Source organism: Equus caballus, chromosome 17, assembly GCF_041296265.1.
Source record: "Equus caballus isolate H_3958 breed thoroughbred chromosome 17, TB-T2T, whole genome shotgun sequence".
NCBI lineage: Eukaryota > Metazoa > Chordata > Mammalia > Perissodactyla > Equidae > Equus > Equus caballus.
Genome location: NC_091700.1, coordinates 45,159,645 through 45,176,285, shown reverse-complemented (window position 1 = coordinate 45,176,285; position 16,641 = coordinate 45,159,645). Strand labels below are relative to the sequence as shown.

The 16,641-nt window shown below is 34.9% G+C and overlaps 1 protein-coding gene across 13 annotated transcripts in view; it reads right to left on the bottom strand.

Moving 5' to 3' along the window:
- Window positions 1–239: 239 nt before the first annotated feature.
- Window positions 240–16,641, bottom strand: part of ZC3H13 (zinc finger CCCH-type containing 13) — a 98,716-nt gene continuing 82,314 nt past the window's right edge. For 10 of the 13 annotated variants that reach the window (XM_014732093.3, XM_014732096.3, XM_005601230.3 and 7 more), the window contains 5 exons: window positions 15,910–16,431; window positions 12,624–12,776; window positions 11,166–11,366; window positions 7,294–7,457; window positions 240–2,065 (listed from right to left, as the gene is read on the bottom strand). In XM_014732093.3, the coding sequence (XP_014587579.1) occupies window positions 1,895–2,065; window positions 7,294–7,457; window positions 11,166–11,366; window positions 12,624–12,776; window positions 15,910–16,431 (1,211 nt within the window). In that variant the 3' untranslated portion in view covers window positions 240–1,894. The remainder of the gene's footprint in view (window positions 2,066–7,293; window positions 7,458–11,165; window positions 11,367–12,623; window positions 12,777–15,909; window positions 16,432–16,641) is intronic. The other 3 variants (XM_014732095.3, XM_070239749.1, XM_005601231.4) reach the window with 1 other exon arrangement.

Below are 16,641 nucleotides of genomic sequence, written 5' to 3'. Positions count from 1 at the left end.
TTATAGACTAAAAGATGTTTTCAGGAAAACTGGTTTCATTAGACTTTAATTATGGTCCAAGTGCTTTTATGGAAAATTCAATAAAAAGATTTGCTATAGAAGAATTTTACCAGTTTATGATTAGCAATATATAGAACATTTGAATTAAAAAAATGGAGACTTAACAGTACATTCCCACTGGGAACATAAAGCTCTCAATAACGTGACTAAGAGAACAAAGGAATCGTTCCAAAACAACCTTAGAAAAAGATATTTATTCAAAACTAAAAAGGCAACAGATTTGACTATATGGCAAATATAACTACACAGTTTTCATTCTGTAAATAAATAACTTGTGAAATATTCCTAGTCAGGAATTAGAAGTTCTAGGACTTTAAATCTTTATGCTACAAAGGATGATATCATCCACCACAAGCAGGAAGTAGTTTTCTAAAGGGTATTCATTCTCCAGAATCATTAACTTTATCTTTTCTTTTCTCTTTATTCAAAACATTTACCAATCGGAAAAAGAAAAGGACATCAGGAAAATCTGATTACACTTTTTTTTTGTGCTGCTTGCAATTTTCTTGTACATGCTTTTAAAGTCATCTGAAAACAAGACCATTTCCTTCGCTGGGTAGGTATCTTGTACAAATTTTCTTAAAGTGAACAGAAACTTGACACTAGTAGAATTCTGTTACCTTTACAGAAGAGGACACACAACTACTGAGACAGGGAACACAGGATCAAAGTTTTAACAAAAACCTGTGAGAGACAATGATCAAATTACAAATTTTGATTGGTTTTCTTTATTATTATTATTACTGTCTGCCCACAAATTCTGCAGCTTGGGGTCCATTTCAAACCCTCCTAAGAGTCCACTTTATGAGTTAAATATGTGTATACAGAATAAAACAGATGTACTATAATTTTTAAAAAGTAATTTGCTTTACATATTATAGGCTGGAGGCAGTTTAATGTAATCAACGGTCATAGCTCCAAAAAATATGATGGTAGGATTTTAAAGCTCAGATTCCATAAGTTTGCTAACTTGTGGTTTGTTTCAAGTATTACTGAGCTATATGTGAAGTACATCCTCAACTCTTATCACATTATTTACAGCTGTCCAAAAATAAGGACTTGAACAGTAAAATATGAAATATGGACTGTTGATGACATATTTCAGAACATCAGGAATAAGATTAATGAAGAGCAAAGTAAACCTAGAACAAGGAATGGGAAGGTACATTTATTAAAAATAAAAATAGTAGATAGTCTCTGATAACAAAACCATTCAGAATCCAAATATATCCAATATACATTGCAACAATGCACATATATTTAAAAACAAACACAAAGACCCATTAAGTAATGTTTTTAGAACATTAGAAAGGACAAAAGTGTTCTGGCTCCCTCGTGCTGGAGGTCTGCCCACAAACACAGCATGCAAGACCAGCACCCCTTTCAAGTGTTCTGCGCAGTACGGCACTGCACAGCGTGTGCACTCACTCTGTGAACACACTGTTCCTACACGAAATCGCAGTTTCTGTAGGGATGATCCAGAACATAAGTCAGTGGCTTCATTTCATAAAAAATATTCATAGGCTTGGAAGAGCTGTGACAACCATTTTCCAAAATCTTCAGTTTTAACAAAAGGTACAGAATAAACTACTAAATCTAGACGCTTTCACATTATTTTGCATGACTATCAAGTACTGCCTAAAAATTTATGTAAAAAGTTAGCCAAAACTGGTAACTTTGATCTAAAGTTTAAAGTTTTTCTTCACTCCTTTAGCATGGCTGATAAATCCTTTCTGCCTTTGTCACTCATAACGCTTGTCAAACCAAAGAACTTGGAAAAAGAATATGTACTGCTGAAGGAAGAGAGCACCAAAAGCGTCAGTGCACTTCAGTCTTAAGACACACACAGTTCCTGCTGGACAGCAGACTGTGGGAGTTTATTATCTTCAGTCTTTTCATGTCCTGGGGCATGGCAAGTAGTCTTCCGCTTAAACAGTCGAAGACTCAGTCGGAGTAATTCATTGTCGACCATTGGAGCATTGGTGTAAGCTTGTTTTACAGTGCCCTAATTGGAGAAAACAAAAACAAATTTCAACAAAATGCACATTGTCAGTTGACAGTAGGAAAGACAGGCAGGTTAACTACTAACAAAAATATCACAGTTATAAGAAAAACTAATTTGGGATGGATATTACATTAGCTGTATCGGACATTTAAAAGCAAAACTAGGAAATGTTTTCAGACTTGGAATCTTAGAAAAGAAAGCAATCTTTAGAGGGCACCTAGTCCAACCTCTTGCTTAAAGTAGGAATCTCCCCGACAATCCCTGACAGGCAATCAACGAGTTTTTACTTCATCATAACAAAATGAAAGAAACAACACACTGCACATTCTATTGGTGAATGGTACTATTTCTTGTATGTGTTGGCATAAAATCCCTTCTATGGAGCTCCACACTAATTCAATCATACTTTTACATGTCAACATTTCAGGTCTCTGAAGAGAAGCACTAAACATTCCACACTCCCTTACCAGTCTGTTAATGTCCCATAAAATACGGGCTCTAGAACTGAAGCAATCCTCTCGAAGACAGCTGATCCACGCAGCATACAGAAAAACTACTCGAAGACAGCTGATCCACGCAGTATACAGAAAAACTACTCGAAGACAGCTGATTCACGCAGTATACAGAAAAACTACTCGAAGACAGCTGATCCACACAGTATAGAGAAAAACTACTATCTCCATTCTACTAAAATGTCTATCTCTATTATTGTAACTTCAAGCTACATTAGAACTTTTCCAAGTTATTTTCATAAAATTTTGTCAAATGTTCTCCAACCATGGGCAGAAAATAAAATAAGGTAAGATTTGAACATCTCCAGCATTCTGCCATTTTTCTCCTTCCTAGGATCCTTAAACGAACAGTGTTTCCTTGATCACATCTGCATTTAAAAAATATATATATTTTGGGGCCGGCCCAGTGGCATGGCAGTTAAGTTCGGTGTGCTCTATTTTGGCGGCCCAGGTTCATGGGTTTGGGTCCCGGGCACGGACCTACACGACTCATCAAGCCATGGTGAGGCAGTGACCCACATATAAAACAGAGGCAGACTGGCACAGATGTGAGCTCAGGGCCACTATTCCTCACCAAAAGAAATATATATATATTTATAAGTTGTGATACAGTAAAAACGACTCTCTATGTATAGTTCTGTGAGTTTTTACTCATGTACAAATTCATATGACCATCAACCACAATCAGAATAGAGAAGTTTCATGACTCAAAATACTCCCTTTGCTGTCCCTTTGTATTATCCACACCCTCTTCTTAACTTTAACCCCTGGCAACCAATGATAATGTTCTCTGTTATAGTTCTGCCTTTTCTAGAACATCATATAAATGGAATCATACAGCATATCATCTTTTGAAAGTAGTTTCTTTCCCTCAATGTAATGCCTTTCAGATCCATCCATGTTGTTGATAGTACCAATAGTTTGCTTATTTTTTTTATTACTAATTAGTAATTCATTGTATGGATGTACCATAGTTTATCTATTAGCCAGCTGAAGAATATTGGGGTTGTTTCCAGTTTTGGAGATTATGAATAGAGCTACTAAAAACTTTGTGGACAGATTTACATATGAACATAAGCTTTCTTTTTTCCAAGGTAAATACCTACCAATGGGCTTGCTGAGTCATATAATAAGGATATAATTAACTTTATAAGAAATAACCAAGCCGTTTTTCCAAAGTGGCTTTACCATTTTGCATTCTCATCAGCAATATACGGGAGTTTCAACTGCTCTGCATCCTTACTGACAACTGATATTGTCAGGGTTTTTTTTGTTGTTTGTTTTTTAGTTATTGTAATACGTTGTTAATGGCATCTCACTGCAGTTTTAATTTGCATTCCCTAATGGCTAATAACGTTAAACATCTTTCATGTGCTTATTAGTCATCTATATGTCCTCTTTGGTGATGTGTCTGTTAAGTCTTCTCTGCCCACTTAAAAAAATTGGGTTGCTTGTTTTCTTACTGTTAATTTTTGAGAGTTCTTTATATATTCTGGATACAAGCCCTTTTTTGAAAATGTGATTTACAAATACTTCCTTCCAGTATATTTGTCTTTTTATTCTCAATCTCTTTCACAGAACAAAAGTTTTACAGTTTGATGAAGATCAATGATCTCAAAACAAAAAACAACTTTTTAAACCTCTCTGCCGTAATTGACTGGTCATATCTGATGGTTTATTTCTGGACTCTGTTTCACTGATTTAAGTGTCTTCATCAATACCACACTATCTTGAATACTGTGGCTTTATAGTAAGTCTTGAAATCAGGTGAAGCTCCAACTTTATTTGTCTTCTTAAAAAATTATTCTTGCTATTCTAGTTGCTTTGACTTCCCGTCTAATTTTAGAGTCAGATTGCCTATATCTACAAAACATCACACTGGGATTTTGACTAGCATTTTGTGTTAAATCTGTAGATTAATTTGGGGAGACTCATCATCTTAGCCATACTGAGACTTCCCATGCGTGAACATGATATGTCTCTCCATTTATTTAGGTCTTGATATTTTTATCAGTGTTTTACAGTTTTCAGCACATAAATCCTGCATGTGTTTTGTTAAATTTATACCTAAGTACTTCATTTTTGGGGGGAGCCAGTGTAAACAGTATTATTTTTACATTTTGATTACCAGGTACTTCTACATACTGTTAGTATATAGAAATATAATTGTTTTTTGTATGCTAACTTTGTATCCTGTGGCCTTGTTAAACTCACTTATAAGTTTTAAGAATATTTTTGGTAAATTCCTTGAAACTTTTTATGTGGGCAACCATGTTTTCTGTGAAAAGAGCTTTATTTCTTCCTTTTCAATCTATATGCCTTTTTGAACTAGCTAGGTCTTCCAGTAAAATACTGAGTAGGGGTACTGAGAGAGGACATCCTTGCCTTGTTCCTGATCTCTGGGGGAAATCTTTCAAACTTTTACCATTAAGTACGATGTTAGTAGGTATTTTGTAGATGCCCTTTATAAAGTAAAGACTCTTTCTAACTCAGCTTGCTAAGAATTTTTATTGTAAAGGAATGCTGAATTTTGTCAAATGCTTTTTTCACATCAATTGATGTGATTATGTATTTTTTCTTCTTTAGTCTGTTAATATGTGGATTACATTGAATAATTTTAGAATAGTAACCCAGCCTTTCACTCTGAGGATAAATCATACTTGGTCATGGTATGGCAGTCTTTTCATATGTTGCTAGATTCGATTTCCTATTATTTTTGAGGGTTTTTAAGTCCATGTTCATGTCCATGAGAGATATTGATCTGCATGTAGTTTTCTTTTCTAATGATATCTTTGGTTTTGATATCAGAGTACTGCTGGCCTCATAAAATGAGTTGAGAAGTATTCCTGCCTCTTCAATTTTCTGGAAGAAACTGAGTAGAATTGGTGTTATTTCTTCCTTAAATATTTGGTAGATTTTTGCCAGTGAAACCATCTGAGACTGAAGATTTCTTTTTCAGGTTTTTAACTACAAATTCAATTAAAAAAACCCCCCCAAAACAGACATAGGACTATTCAGGTTATCTAATACTTCTTGAGTAAGTTTTGGTAGTTCATGGCTATTATAGGAATTGACTCATTTCTTCTAAATTGTTAAATTTATGTGTGCAGAGTTGTTTATAGTGTTTTTTTACTTTCTTTCCATCACCTGATAAGAGGTACCAGTTACCTCAATAAACGGTCCTATTCTGTACTTTTCTTTTCCAGTCATATATAATTTAAATATTTTTGTTTGTTTTTCTTAGGATTTTTCATGAGGCTCTCTAGCATGTGAAATTAATTTTTTTAGTTGTGTCCTTTCTTTTCAGCTTTTGTGATGATATTTTTAACACTGAGCAAAACAGAAAGCTTACAATGCTTTCTTCAGATGATCATTTAAGACATTTATAATGTGCCATTATAACTTTTTATAATGTGGCATATGTTAATATGCATCTTAATATGCATGTTAATGATCTGTGCCCTGTACTGAAGAATTATAAGGTTCTGAACAATGATTCTCATTAAGATTTTTGCAGGGATGTTTATGGCTGTCACAATTTTTGAGGGGGCAGTATGGCATATTACAGGTGGAACCAGGGAATGTGACAAAATATTTTTTATAAAAAAGGGGCAGGATGCTGAAGAGACTGCAAACTGTACAGTCTTTCTCAACTGGGGTTCCTTACCTGAACCAAACAGAAAATGATCTGAGTGATTATTTTTAAATTCAAAACCAAGGATGGTAGTAATCAGTAGCATACTACATGCATGGAAGAAAAGTTGATTCATTGCATACATGCTAGGGCACTAGGGCTTAATTCTCTCAGAGAAATTTCCAGTTGAGAAAGGCTGCAAGGAGAATGGGCATCTAAGCAACAGAATAAAAAGAACTAAATAATATACATATTGAAATGGGAGTGCAAACGAAAGAATGATTGTAGCAACTATATAGTAATTCTGAGCCAGGCCTTTAAGCAGGGAAGACTCTCAAAGTTTCTTTTACTCATATCTGTTTCCATTCTAATGTCTGGAGATGAGTTCCTCTCTCTCTTTTTCACAAATATTCTTTTCTTTGGAAATGCTTTCCTAAATGTCTCCAAGTAAAAAGCTAATAAATTAAACGTTTCTCTAACTTTTTAGGAACAATTCTCTTTTGTCATACTACTCATGCCCACCACACACCCAAATAAAAAATCCTAGTTTCTTCATTTTAAAAAAGCCTAAGGTGTTTTCAATTTCTCATGATCAGATCCTCCCAAATCTAATTTCTACTTCTTTTACTTTTCAATTCCCTTTATTATTCTCAAGTAAATGCTTACATATAATCACTTATATTTACTTCTGTTTCTTCCAAGTTGGTACATTCTCACAAACACTATTCCTATATATATCCTAATCACTCTGTGTCTGGCAAATTTTTTCCTTGATCTTCAATTTAAATAAATTTCTGTACGTGTTATTATCTAAAGAAACTTTTCATAAATAAAAAATACTCCACAGAAATAGAGTATCTGCAACTTTCTAAGTGGAATAACAAATTGTTATTCAATACAAATGTTCATCAATACTATTAAATAAAATGAAAATTTTCTTTTACATGTGTAAAACACTAGGAAACTAAACTCATAAAAACAGATGAGACTTGAATCTCACCTTAAAGCAATCAAATAGAAAATATGTCATTCATACTATTTAACAAACACTTTGCATTTTTTTCCCAAGGAAACAACAGTACCTTTTCATTTTTAACAAGCTGCTTTCGAATTGCAGAATCCCGTCTGAAGCATAACGCTTTACAACATGGTCCAAGATTGCTAAGAAGATTTGCTCTTTCTTCTTTTCGTAGTAATGCAGCCATGTTGAGAGCCCCCAATTCGTGTTCAAAAAGACTGTCTGCATCTTTCAATAAAAATAAACATGCATTAAGTTTTCCTAGAACAGGAAAGTGTTACCAACTGTTCAGATGAATATTTCACAAAGTCTTTAATCAAAGTTATCAACATTGGTGAAAATTATTTTATACTAAAGGCAATAAATTCTCTGTGAAGGACCTTTCAAGATGTAGTTTTGTTGCTAGTCTCAAACAAAAATAAATATTCTCATAGCACTTTAAGTTTAAGATACAAGAAAAGCAGACTTGGGAGAATTTAGATATTGATTACTGGCTATGACTGGGAAGAAAAGTTCAAGTTAAAAATTACTGAAGTCAAATTTAGTATATTGCTAACCATCAACTACCACTTGATGTAGATTTCAAGCTTTATTATGGCAAGATTCAAATGTAGTAATGTGACTACATTCTGTGACCTCTGAAAGAATCAAGAGAATGATTAGGTGACAACCTGCAAATTTTACCCTAGATTTAGTTACTATGAAAACCTGGGACAATGTATTAAATTAAAATCACTTAGTTTTAAGTCATAACATGCAAAATAGGGAGAAAGCAAACTTTATAAAAATAAAAGAATTAAGGAAGGATTTAATAAAATTAGTTTAAGTTAAAAATAGACAAAAAGGAAGTCAAAATAACTCAATAGGGCCAGTCAGTAATCCAAACAAATAACAGAGTAGTAACTTCAAAGCTAGCATTCTAAGTTGGCCAAGAGCACCAAAGGTACCAGGTCCCACTTCAATAACAACATGATCAAACAGATTATCGTCAAAGCCCACAAAAGAAAGCAGTGAATCACTCCTAGGTAAAACAAAACAGACACATTTGACTGAGAATGAAGAGAGTCGCATTACATATTTCATCTTCTGAACTGCAAAGCATAAACAATCCAATTAGATAATTAACAAGAAACTAGTCCCATGTAATACACCTAGTCAATAAGTTACATACCTAGAAAATAGGTATATAAGAAAAGCATAAATAAATATAAAGAAAATCTCAAAACTAGTTTGCAAACTCTGGTGTCTTATCAGAATCGTCTGAAGAGCTTTTTAAAATACAGTGCCAGGGCTCTGCCACCGATCTACAGAACCTCCGCAGCCGGACCAGGGTGCCTGAGGGGAGACGGCAGTTCCTCAGGGGTTCAGGCACACCACTGTTTGAGTCAACCAACAACATGGTCACATATGCGTACTATTTTTTTAAAAGACACCCAAAACATTACCATTCCTCTACAGATACAAATATAGAAGAAATTTGCATTGAACCCATGCCCTTCCTTGAAAATTGCTTGTTAGGACAAATTTCTTTTTATTGGGATCCTTGCTATTTTCTACTTTCACAACAGTCGAATACAAACACACACTTGCAAACCTCCCTAGAAAGTATAACATGGCTAAACTTCCAGCCTCTTCATGGTTTTGAACTGACCAGCACCAAATTACTCAAGACACAGACTAAACACGTACTTTAAGTACAAGTAAACCAAAGGAACCAAAATAAGTGGAAAAGTTTAGCTCAAAAGAACTTAATCATACTGCAATCAGAAAACCTAGACAAAAGCAATTTAAGTTTCAGTATACATGTAAGTTTTATGCTTTAAGCCTTAGAATTTTTTAAAAATTACATATGGAGTGGGGATATACTTTCTTCAGTACTGGGTGCTGAAATAGGCCAAATTGGATAGAAAAAATCAGTATCATTTATTTCACACTATTTATTGAATACCTACTATGTGTCTGGTGCTATTCTAGGCAATGGTATAATTAGTAAGAATAGATCATTAGACACTAGATGCAGCAGTAAACAAAACAAAGTCCCATTCCTTAGGAAACATACTCGGCATCAAGTATCATCTGTCTCGCAAAGCTATCATAGCAGCAAAAAACAGGAGGTCTGACTGGTAAGCAACAATCAAACTCCCATTTACAGTGTATACTTTCATTGTTTAGATTGTCATTATTAAGACAGGACCAAACTCAATTTCATAGTTAGCAAAATCAAACTAGAGTTTAACTTGAAATGCCATTAGCAAAAGTTACAGGAGCAAATAGCTTTAGAGGTGGGTAAGACCTTAGGGGTTTCATTCCATCATTTTGTGCTTACAAGAGCTACTTGCTTAAGGCCACAGAGTCAACCAAACAACGAAGAAAGAGTAGGGCAAGAAGCCAAGAGTCTGGTCATTTGTCAGGTTAACACACATTCACAATTATAATTTATATGTTTCATAAACATACATTCCATGTTTATTGGGACATATTAAAACTGAGTTTTACTGCTTATGCTAACAGATGAAAGAGGGGACACGGATTCAGCAAACGCAAAATTTTTCAATTTTATATTAGTAAAAAGCTTAATTCTTTTTTTTTTTTTTTTTTTTTTTTTTTTAAGATTTTATTTTTTCCTTTTTCTCCCCAAAGCCCCTCCGGTACATAGTTGTGTATTCTTCGTTGTGGGTTCTTCTAGTTGTGGCATGTGGGACGCTGCCTCAGCGTGGTCTGATGAGCAGTGCCATGTCCGCGCCCAGGATTCGAACTAACGAAACACTGGGCCGCCTGCAGCGGAGCGCACGAACTTAACCACTCGGCCACGGGGCCAGCCCCAAAGCTTAATTCTTTTAACTAAACTTTTTTATACTCTCATGAACGTGATATAAAATAATGTTGTTGCTTTCAGCTTTTACCTCCTCTCCTTCTTTTCACCACTCATTCATCCCCCTCCCCATCAATAAAATATTAATAAGCTGCCAAAACAAAATAAGGTAGGTACCAGATAACAGAAACAGCCAAAAAAAAAAATATCCATAAACTAAATAAAGTGTTCTGGAATAACGAAAAGTTGTTGCAATAAGGTCCAAAATCAATGTGATAAAATATCAAACTAAATATTGAGTGTCATTACACATCAGGAACTGTTCTAAGTATTTAACTTATAATAACTCATTTGCACCCCCTAACGATCTTATGAAATTTGGGGTACGATCATTCCCAGCCTACAGATGGTGACACTAACACAGAAAGACATTAAATAGCTAGTAAGTGGTGTGCCTACAGGAATCCGATCGTCTAGTCTAGAGACCAAGCTCTAATCACTTTCTAAAGCTCAACCTAGATATCTGCATTGAGTAGAATTTCCCATTTCCCAGGGGAAAGTGTTGGCAAGACATCCAATTTGCTCAGCTATGGAAAGTATCTAGTCCACTCTCATAGACTCTGTTTCATTTAGCCCTGGGCAAACCACTGAGCACTTGACATTTGAACTCATCTGTTAAAAAGTAATTTTGAGGGGGACGGCCCAGTGGTGCAGTGGTTAAATTCACAGACTCAGCTTCAGCAGCCTGGGTTCGCAGGTTCAGATCCTGTGCGCGAAACTATACACTCATCAAACCATGCTTTGGTGGCATCCCACATACAAAACAGAGGGATTGGCAATGGATGTTTGCTCAGGGCCAATCTTCCTCACCAAAATAAAAGTAGTAATTTTGATACAGAAATATCATTGTGCTATGTTTGCAACTTTTCTATGGGCTTAAATTTTTCTCAAAATAAATTTAAAAAAGGAATTTTGACCATGAGGATTAAATAATGAATATAAGTGATTTCTCAAAAACATAGTTTTTGTATTTTAAGTGCTACATGAGAACAGAACAGAATCCTTTTCAAAAGCATCTTAATAGTTATAGCAGACATTATCCAGGCAAAGTGGAATGGAATTACCTTTCGGTTTTTCTAAAAGTCTCTGACATGTTTCTTTGACTTTGGTAAAGAGTTCAGAACCTGCTAACTTTTTAGAAATCCCAACTCTCAGCATAACAGCTCCCGGTGTGAATTTTAAGAGCGCAGCCCCAGGCTCTCGTGGTTCTTTCGGATGCTTTGGCATGAGACCAGACCAATCCACATCTATCACATCTAGGGGATCTGCGAAAAGTTGAAGACCAGGAAATGTTTTTACACCAAGAAATAGCTTTCTTGTTATCTACAGAGAAACACAAACTGCAAAACACAGAAGGCACTAAATAACAAGTACTTCAAACCAAAAAGGTGATAATCTTAAAATGAAGGCTTTTCTATAAACATCAATATTTAGAATCTATGGACCTTTACAAATAAAAACCTTGTCACGAAAAGAAAACAGGCAAGCAAACAAAAAGAAAAGCCAGTCATTTAAATTGCTTGAGAGATACCCAATGAACAAACTCCATTCTGTCACTAAGATTAGCTCTGACGTTTTGAAACTTGGCCCTAGAATCCTTTCAAGGCTTAACTCTAGGAGTATATTTAGCCTGCATGTGTGTGCACACACAAACAGGGTTTATTTTTTAAAAACAAATAATTCTTACGAAATTACTTTAAGAATCACACAGTGACTATTATTAATATTGAGAAAGAATGATCCATCCACTGACAAGGAACAGCTGAGGAAATTAAGAAAACGATGTTCCATTCAGAAATGCCTAATAGCAGATAATAATAAAGATAACAATCATACATTTTTTTTAAATTAGTAGAAAAAAATTGTGAAATGTAAGAGCAATTAAGTCAAAATAAAAATTTACTATTTTATATAACCCACAAAAGGCAAAGACCCTCACTATGATAAAAAAAAATTGTGAGTAACACTCAGACTAATTTGGATGGTCAATAGGAACATCAAAGGGTGTTGCTTCATGGGATAGTCAGTAGAGTAAATTCTGGCAATGTGTAAAGTACTATAAGTGAAAATACTGAATTTAGAAAATTGTTAGAAAGAGGTATATAGTGTTTAAATATAATTTTAACTATTGTAAATTCTTTGAATGGCTGTTTCTAAAGTTGCTTTGTCACACTACCATCGTGAAGCTCTGTATTGTATACCTAACATCCAGAATACACTGCTAGGCAATTAGCATTTGGTTAGATACCAGGTCATATAATACGAATCTTAAACTCTGGAATGGAAATCTCAGAATTCTGCTATTTTAAACGAGGCCCTTTCCAATCATAGGCAATGTCTACTCAAAAATGAGCAGAGCATATAGACTATAATTTTCATTTTATTGGCCTTTCAACCTTAAATATAACACAAAGGGGAAAATTCTGCCTTTTATCAATTCTTACGGTATGAAAGGGAACAAAGCATACCTTAATACTATAAATCAGATATTTTTATGTTTAACTATCCCTGCAAATGATCACCTGGCATCTTCTCCTCATCCTGTGGATCCTCCCTCTTCTCAGCATCACCTGCCAGAATTTCATCTAGTTCATCATCACTGATTGGCTCATATCCTTCTCCAGCACCAGATCCTAATGAATGTGCATCGTCTGACTTGGATTCGTCATCTCCTGCTAAACAGAAAAATTAATTTTATGTCAAAAAGAACACTAAGGGGAAGAGATGTCTAAGTGAAATCTAGAGGCTGTGTACACTAAGAAAATTTGAAAAGCACTTTTTCATTAGGAAACATTTCTTAACTATTCAAAACAAGATAATTCTAAAAGAAAACAATAAAATTTAATTAAATTTAGTTTGAATGGCAAGAACATGATATGAACAGCAAGATCAAAGTAAGTTATAAGATTATAATTAAAATATGAGAAATAAAAGCTACCACTAACATACTAATGCTGATCATGTGTGTTAATTTTTTTATAATAAAACCTTAAGTAAATCCAGACAAATCTACTAACTTCAAAGGGATGCAGTAATCTCTACCTAAATAAACTCACTAATTTATAAAGAACTTACAAACTTAATACGAAAATTTATTTGGAACTTAAATCTTAGTTCATCATATTTAGTTCACGATATGAAGAACTTTATAGCAGTGAGAAAAAAATGTAGAAGTGCCATTAATTTTTCCACTACCTCCCAATTCATCTCCCCTATTCCAATGCAATTTTTAAAAGAATGCTATTAATTTTAAAATATTTTTGTTGGTACCACTAGCATACAGTCTATTTCTTTATTTTACCAACTCTTCTCAACCATGTAGGATAAGCTTTGTCTCCCAGTGAGTTAGTTGTGAACTTAAATTATCCTAAGACTACAGAGTATGTTTAATATTTCTAATCACTAGTTAGCCACACACTTTACTAAATTTATAACACTAGTTTCCAAAATGCAATAGTATGCTTTATGGGTATATATTTGCTGTAAATACAATACAATAAACTATGAGATGTTTCTAGTAGTTTTCTATTCTATTAAAGTCTATAATAATCTCCATATACCCCACCACCTCACTTCTAAGTTAATCAATAACTTTGCTATAAAAATATACATCTAAACATAAATGCAGATAACAGAATTTTTAATTTCTCAAGGTTATCCAACTCATTTTCTACTTTAGATGAATAAATTTTTTATCTCACAGCAGGTAATTCACCTATAAATTTCTATGCTATGTTATCTGTGATCACAATGAGTAAATTATATATCTTACGGACGAGGCGCACTGACTGCAATCACAAGAGACCTATTATAATGATTAGTTCAATTACATTCAATTATACCCCAGGGTTGTACTTTCATTGGTATTATGGCTCATGATTTGAGGCCATTTACACTCAAAATTGAGATAAAAATATAATGTGAAGAACACTGAGGTAGAAATATTTTTGTCAAGTAGAAAAAAAATATAACAGATGGCATATCAGAATATATCTAATAAGATAACCAAAAGATGTAAAGATGGTTATAGTTTTACAAGAATGGGAATTTTACTCTGGGCCCAATGCTCAATATGGCAAATAAAGAGAGTAATAATAGGCTACTGCTTATATACAAGTATCCCAGAAGTTCCTTAGGGGCTTAAAATGGAGAGGGAGATCTCAAGAGGTGCCCACTCAGACTGAGAGAGAAGGCCTAAAGCCAAGGAATCAATGCTAAGTTAGGGAATTTCCAAGAAAGAATTATTCCAGATACCATCAGTGGAAAAACACGTTAGAGATGAACTCTGACCCTCCAAACTGAACGCAACCTGTGGTTGTGATGGTCAGTTAGAGATGGATCCAAAAAAAACCAGGAGAGACATCTGAAAGATGTCACTCACTCAAAATCTACCACCCTTAGGAGAGATCATGAATGGAGTGAATTTGGGAGAAGTTTAGGCTTAAGATCAGCCCTTGTTAACCAACACTGTGTTCCCACAGGAGAGCGATCCTATAAATGTAACAGAGTTCAGACAGACTTCAGGGAGAAATAACTCTCAGAGAAACATCCAGGGAGGAAATTTTGTAAAGGTAATGGATGTGAGACGTCCTTCCACTTCCAGACAGGATTCAGGTGCCATCAGAGATGTCACAGTGGAGAAAAGCCCTATGAACACAGTGAATGTAAGAGAGCCTTTGGTCATATTTCCTCCCTTATGAAATGGAGAGTTTATATCAGAAGAATAGTGTAAGCGCTGGTACCAGAACTGGACAGTCCCAAGGAGGCAAAATTTCCAGGAGAATTTTCAGGGGAACCATTACCATTGTTAACCTAGGCTATAATTCACCAAAGAGTAAGATGTGGGGCATGTATGTACAGGCAGAACATATTTTCATTCACTAGCTATTTATTGTGCCTCTGCTATAGTCCTGATAATTAAGAAATGAAAAGCTATGGTCCCTAACAAAGAATTACAGTATAGTAGGGAGAAAATCATGGAAAAATAATTACAATACAGTTCAGGGATGCTAGAAAAAAATGTATAAACAAGGTGCTATGGCAATTTAAAAGAGTAAGTGCCTTTAGTAGAGAAGGCTTCACAAATTATTTATACATAGACTGGGACTTGAAGTTTTAGAAAAAGAAGATACAAGGGAAAAGATCTATCAGGCAATGGGAGGAGGGTACAAAGACGGGTAGGGAATGCAGCCCACTCAGAGAATGCAGGGGCATGAGTCGGTTTGTATAGCAGAGCGGGGGTGAAGGATGGAGAGGGGAGGCAGTGGAGAGTGATGCTCCCAGGCTGGCTCTACGTGGGCCAGAGGGCTGATGTGGACTTCTAGAGGTTCCTCAATCTAGGAGGGGGGAGTACCAGAAGGATTCTATAGTCAATCTATCATTAAATGCAGTTTCAGGTAGTGTTATCTCATAGATTTGTTCTCAACTGCCCTAGAAAATAAGAACCACTAATAGTTATTTGAATCCCTCTGAACCAAGAAGTCACTTCAATTTTTAAGATTTTATTTTTTTTAACATCTAAGAAAAGTGATAACTATCTTTTAACATCTATAGACACTGCATCTAAGTAATCTTTTATTTCATTTAGGCTTATTTGAACCAAGTCTACCTTGATAGTACTAATGAGGGGAACAGATTTTTTGAATATCATAGGGCTTCTCCTTATAAAATCTACTATCCTTAAAAAATGACGAAGTCAATATGCATATTAGATATGCAAATAGATGACCTTTCAAAAGAAAAGATTTGTTTCCTACGAAATCTGTAAAGGAATGGAGTGGTATACCAGACAAAAGGTGTGGCACTCACCTTCCACACTCTCAGTTCTCTCGGCTTTGCTTAGATCTTCAAATCCCTGCACAGATCCTAGATCTTTATCCATTCTTTCTTTATCCAAAGCTACAGAGTCTCGGGAAGTGCCTTCTAGGTCTCTTTCGTGTTCACTCTCCAGTTTTGCTTCACTGCGTTTTACAGACTCTATTTGAGAAGAACTCTCAAAAGTTCTGTCTCTGTCTCTATCCCTGTCCCTTTCCAAAGAGTCAGGAATTAGTCTCTCCCTTTCCCTGTCCAAGTCTCTCCTTTTATCTCGTTCTCTTTCTCGTTCCCTTAATCTATCTCGGTCCCTGTTCCGTGGCCAATCTTTATCAGCATCTCGGTCCCATTCTCTCTGCCTTGTATCTCTCCTCTCTCTCTCCCGCTCTCTATCATGCTCATATCGATCACGTTCTTGAAGTCTGTCTCTGCTATCAAACGACCCAGATCGTGAATGGACCTGTCGATCCGACTCAGGAGAACTTCTTCTTGAACTATGGCTTCTTGAATCCTGACGATCTAAAATAAATACACCATATACAAAGAGTTAACATGATAAACAGAAATAAAATATTTAACTTTACAATCATTTAAAACTTACAATTTCTCTCTTTCTGAATTTATTCCCAATTATCCAAAGAACTCATTTTAAGGAAAAATTGATTTCCCTCAATTAAAAATGCTAATTAAAATATGTAAAAAACGTTTCCTTGTCTATTTCCATTATAA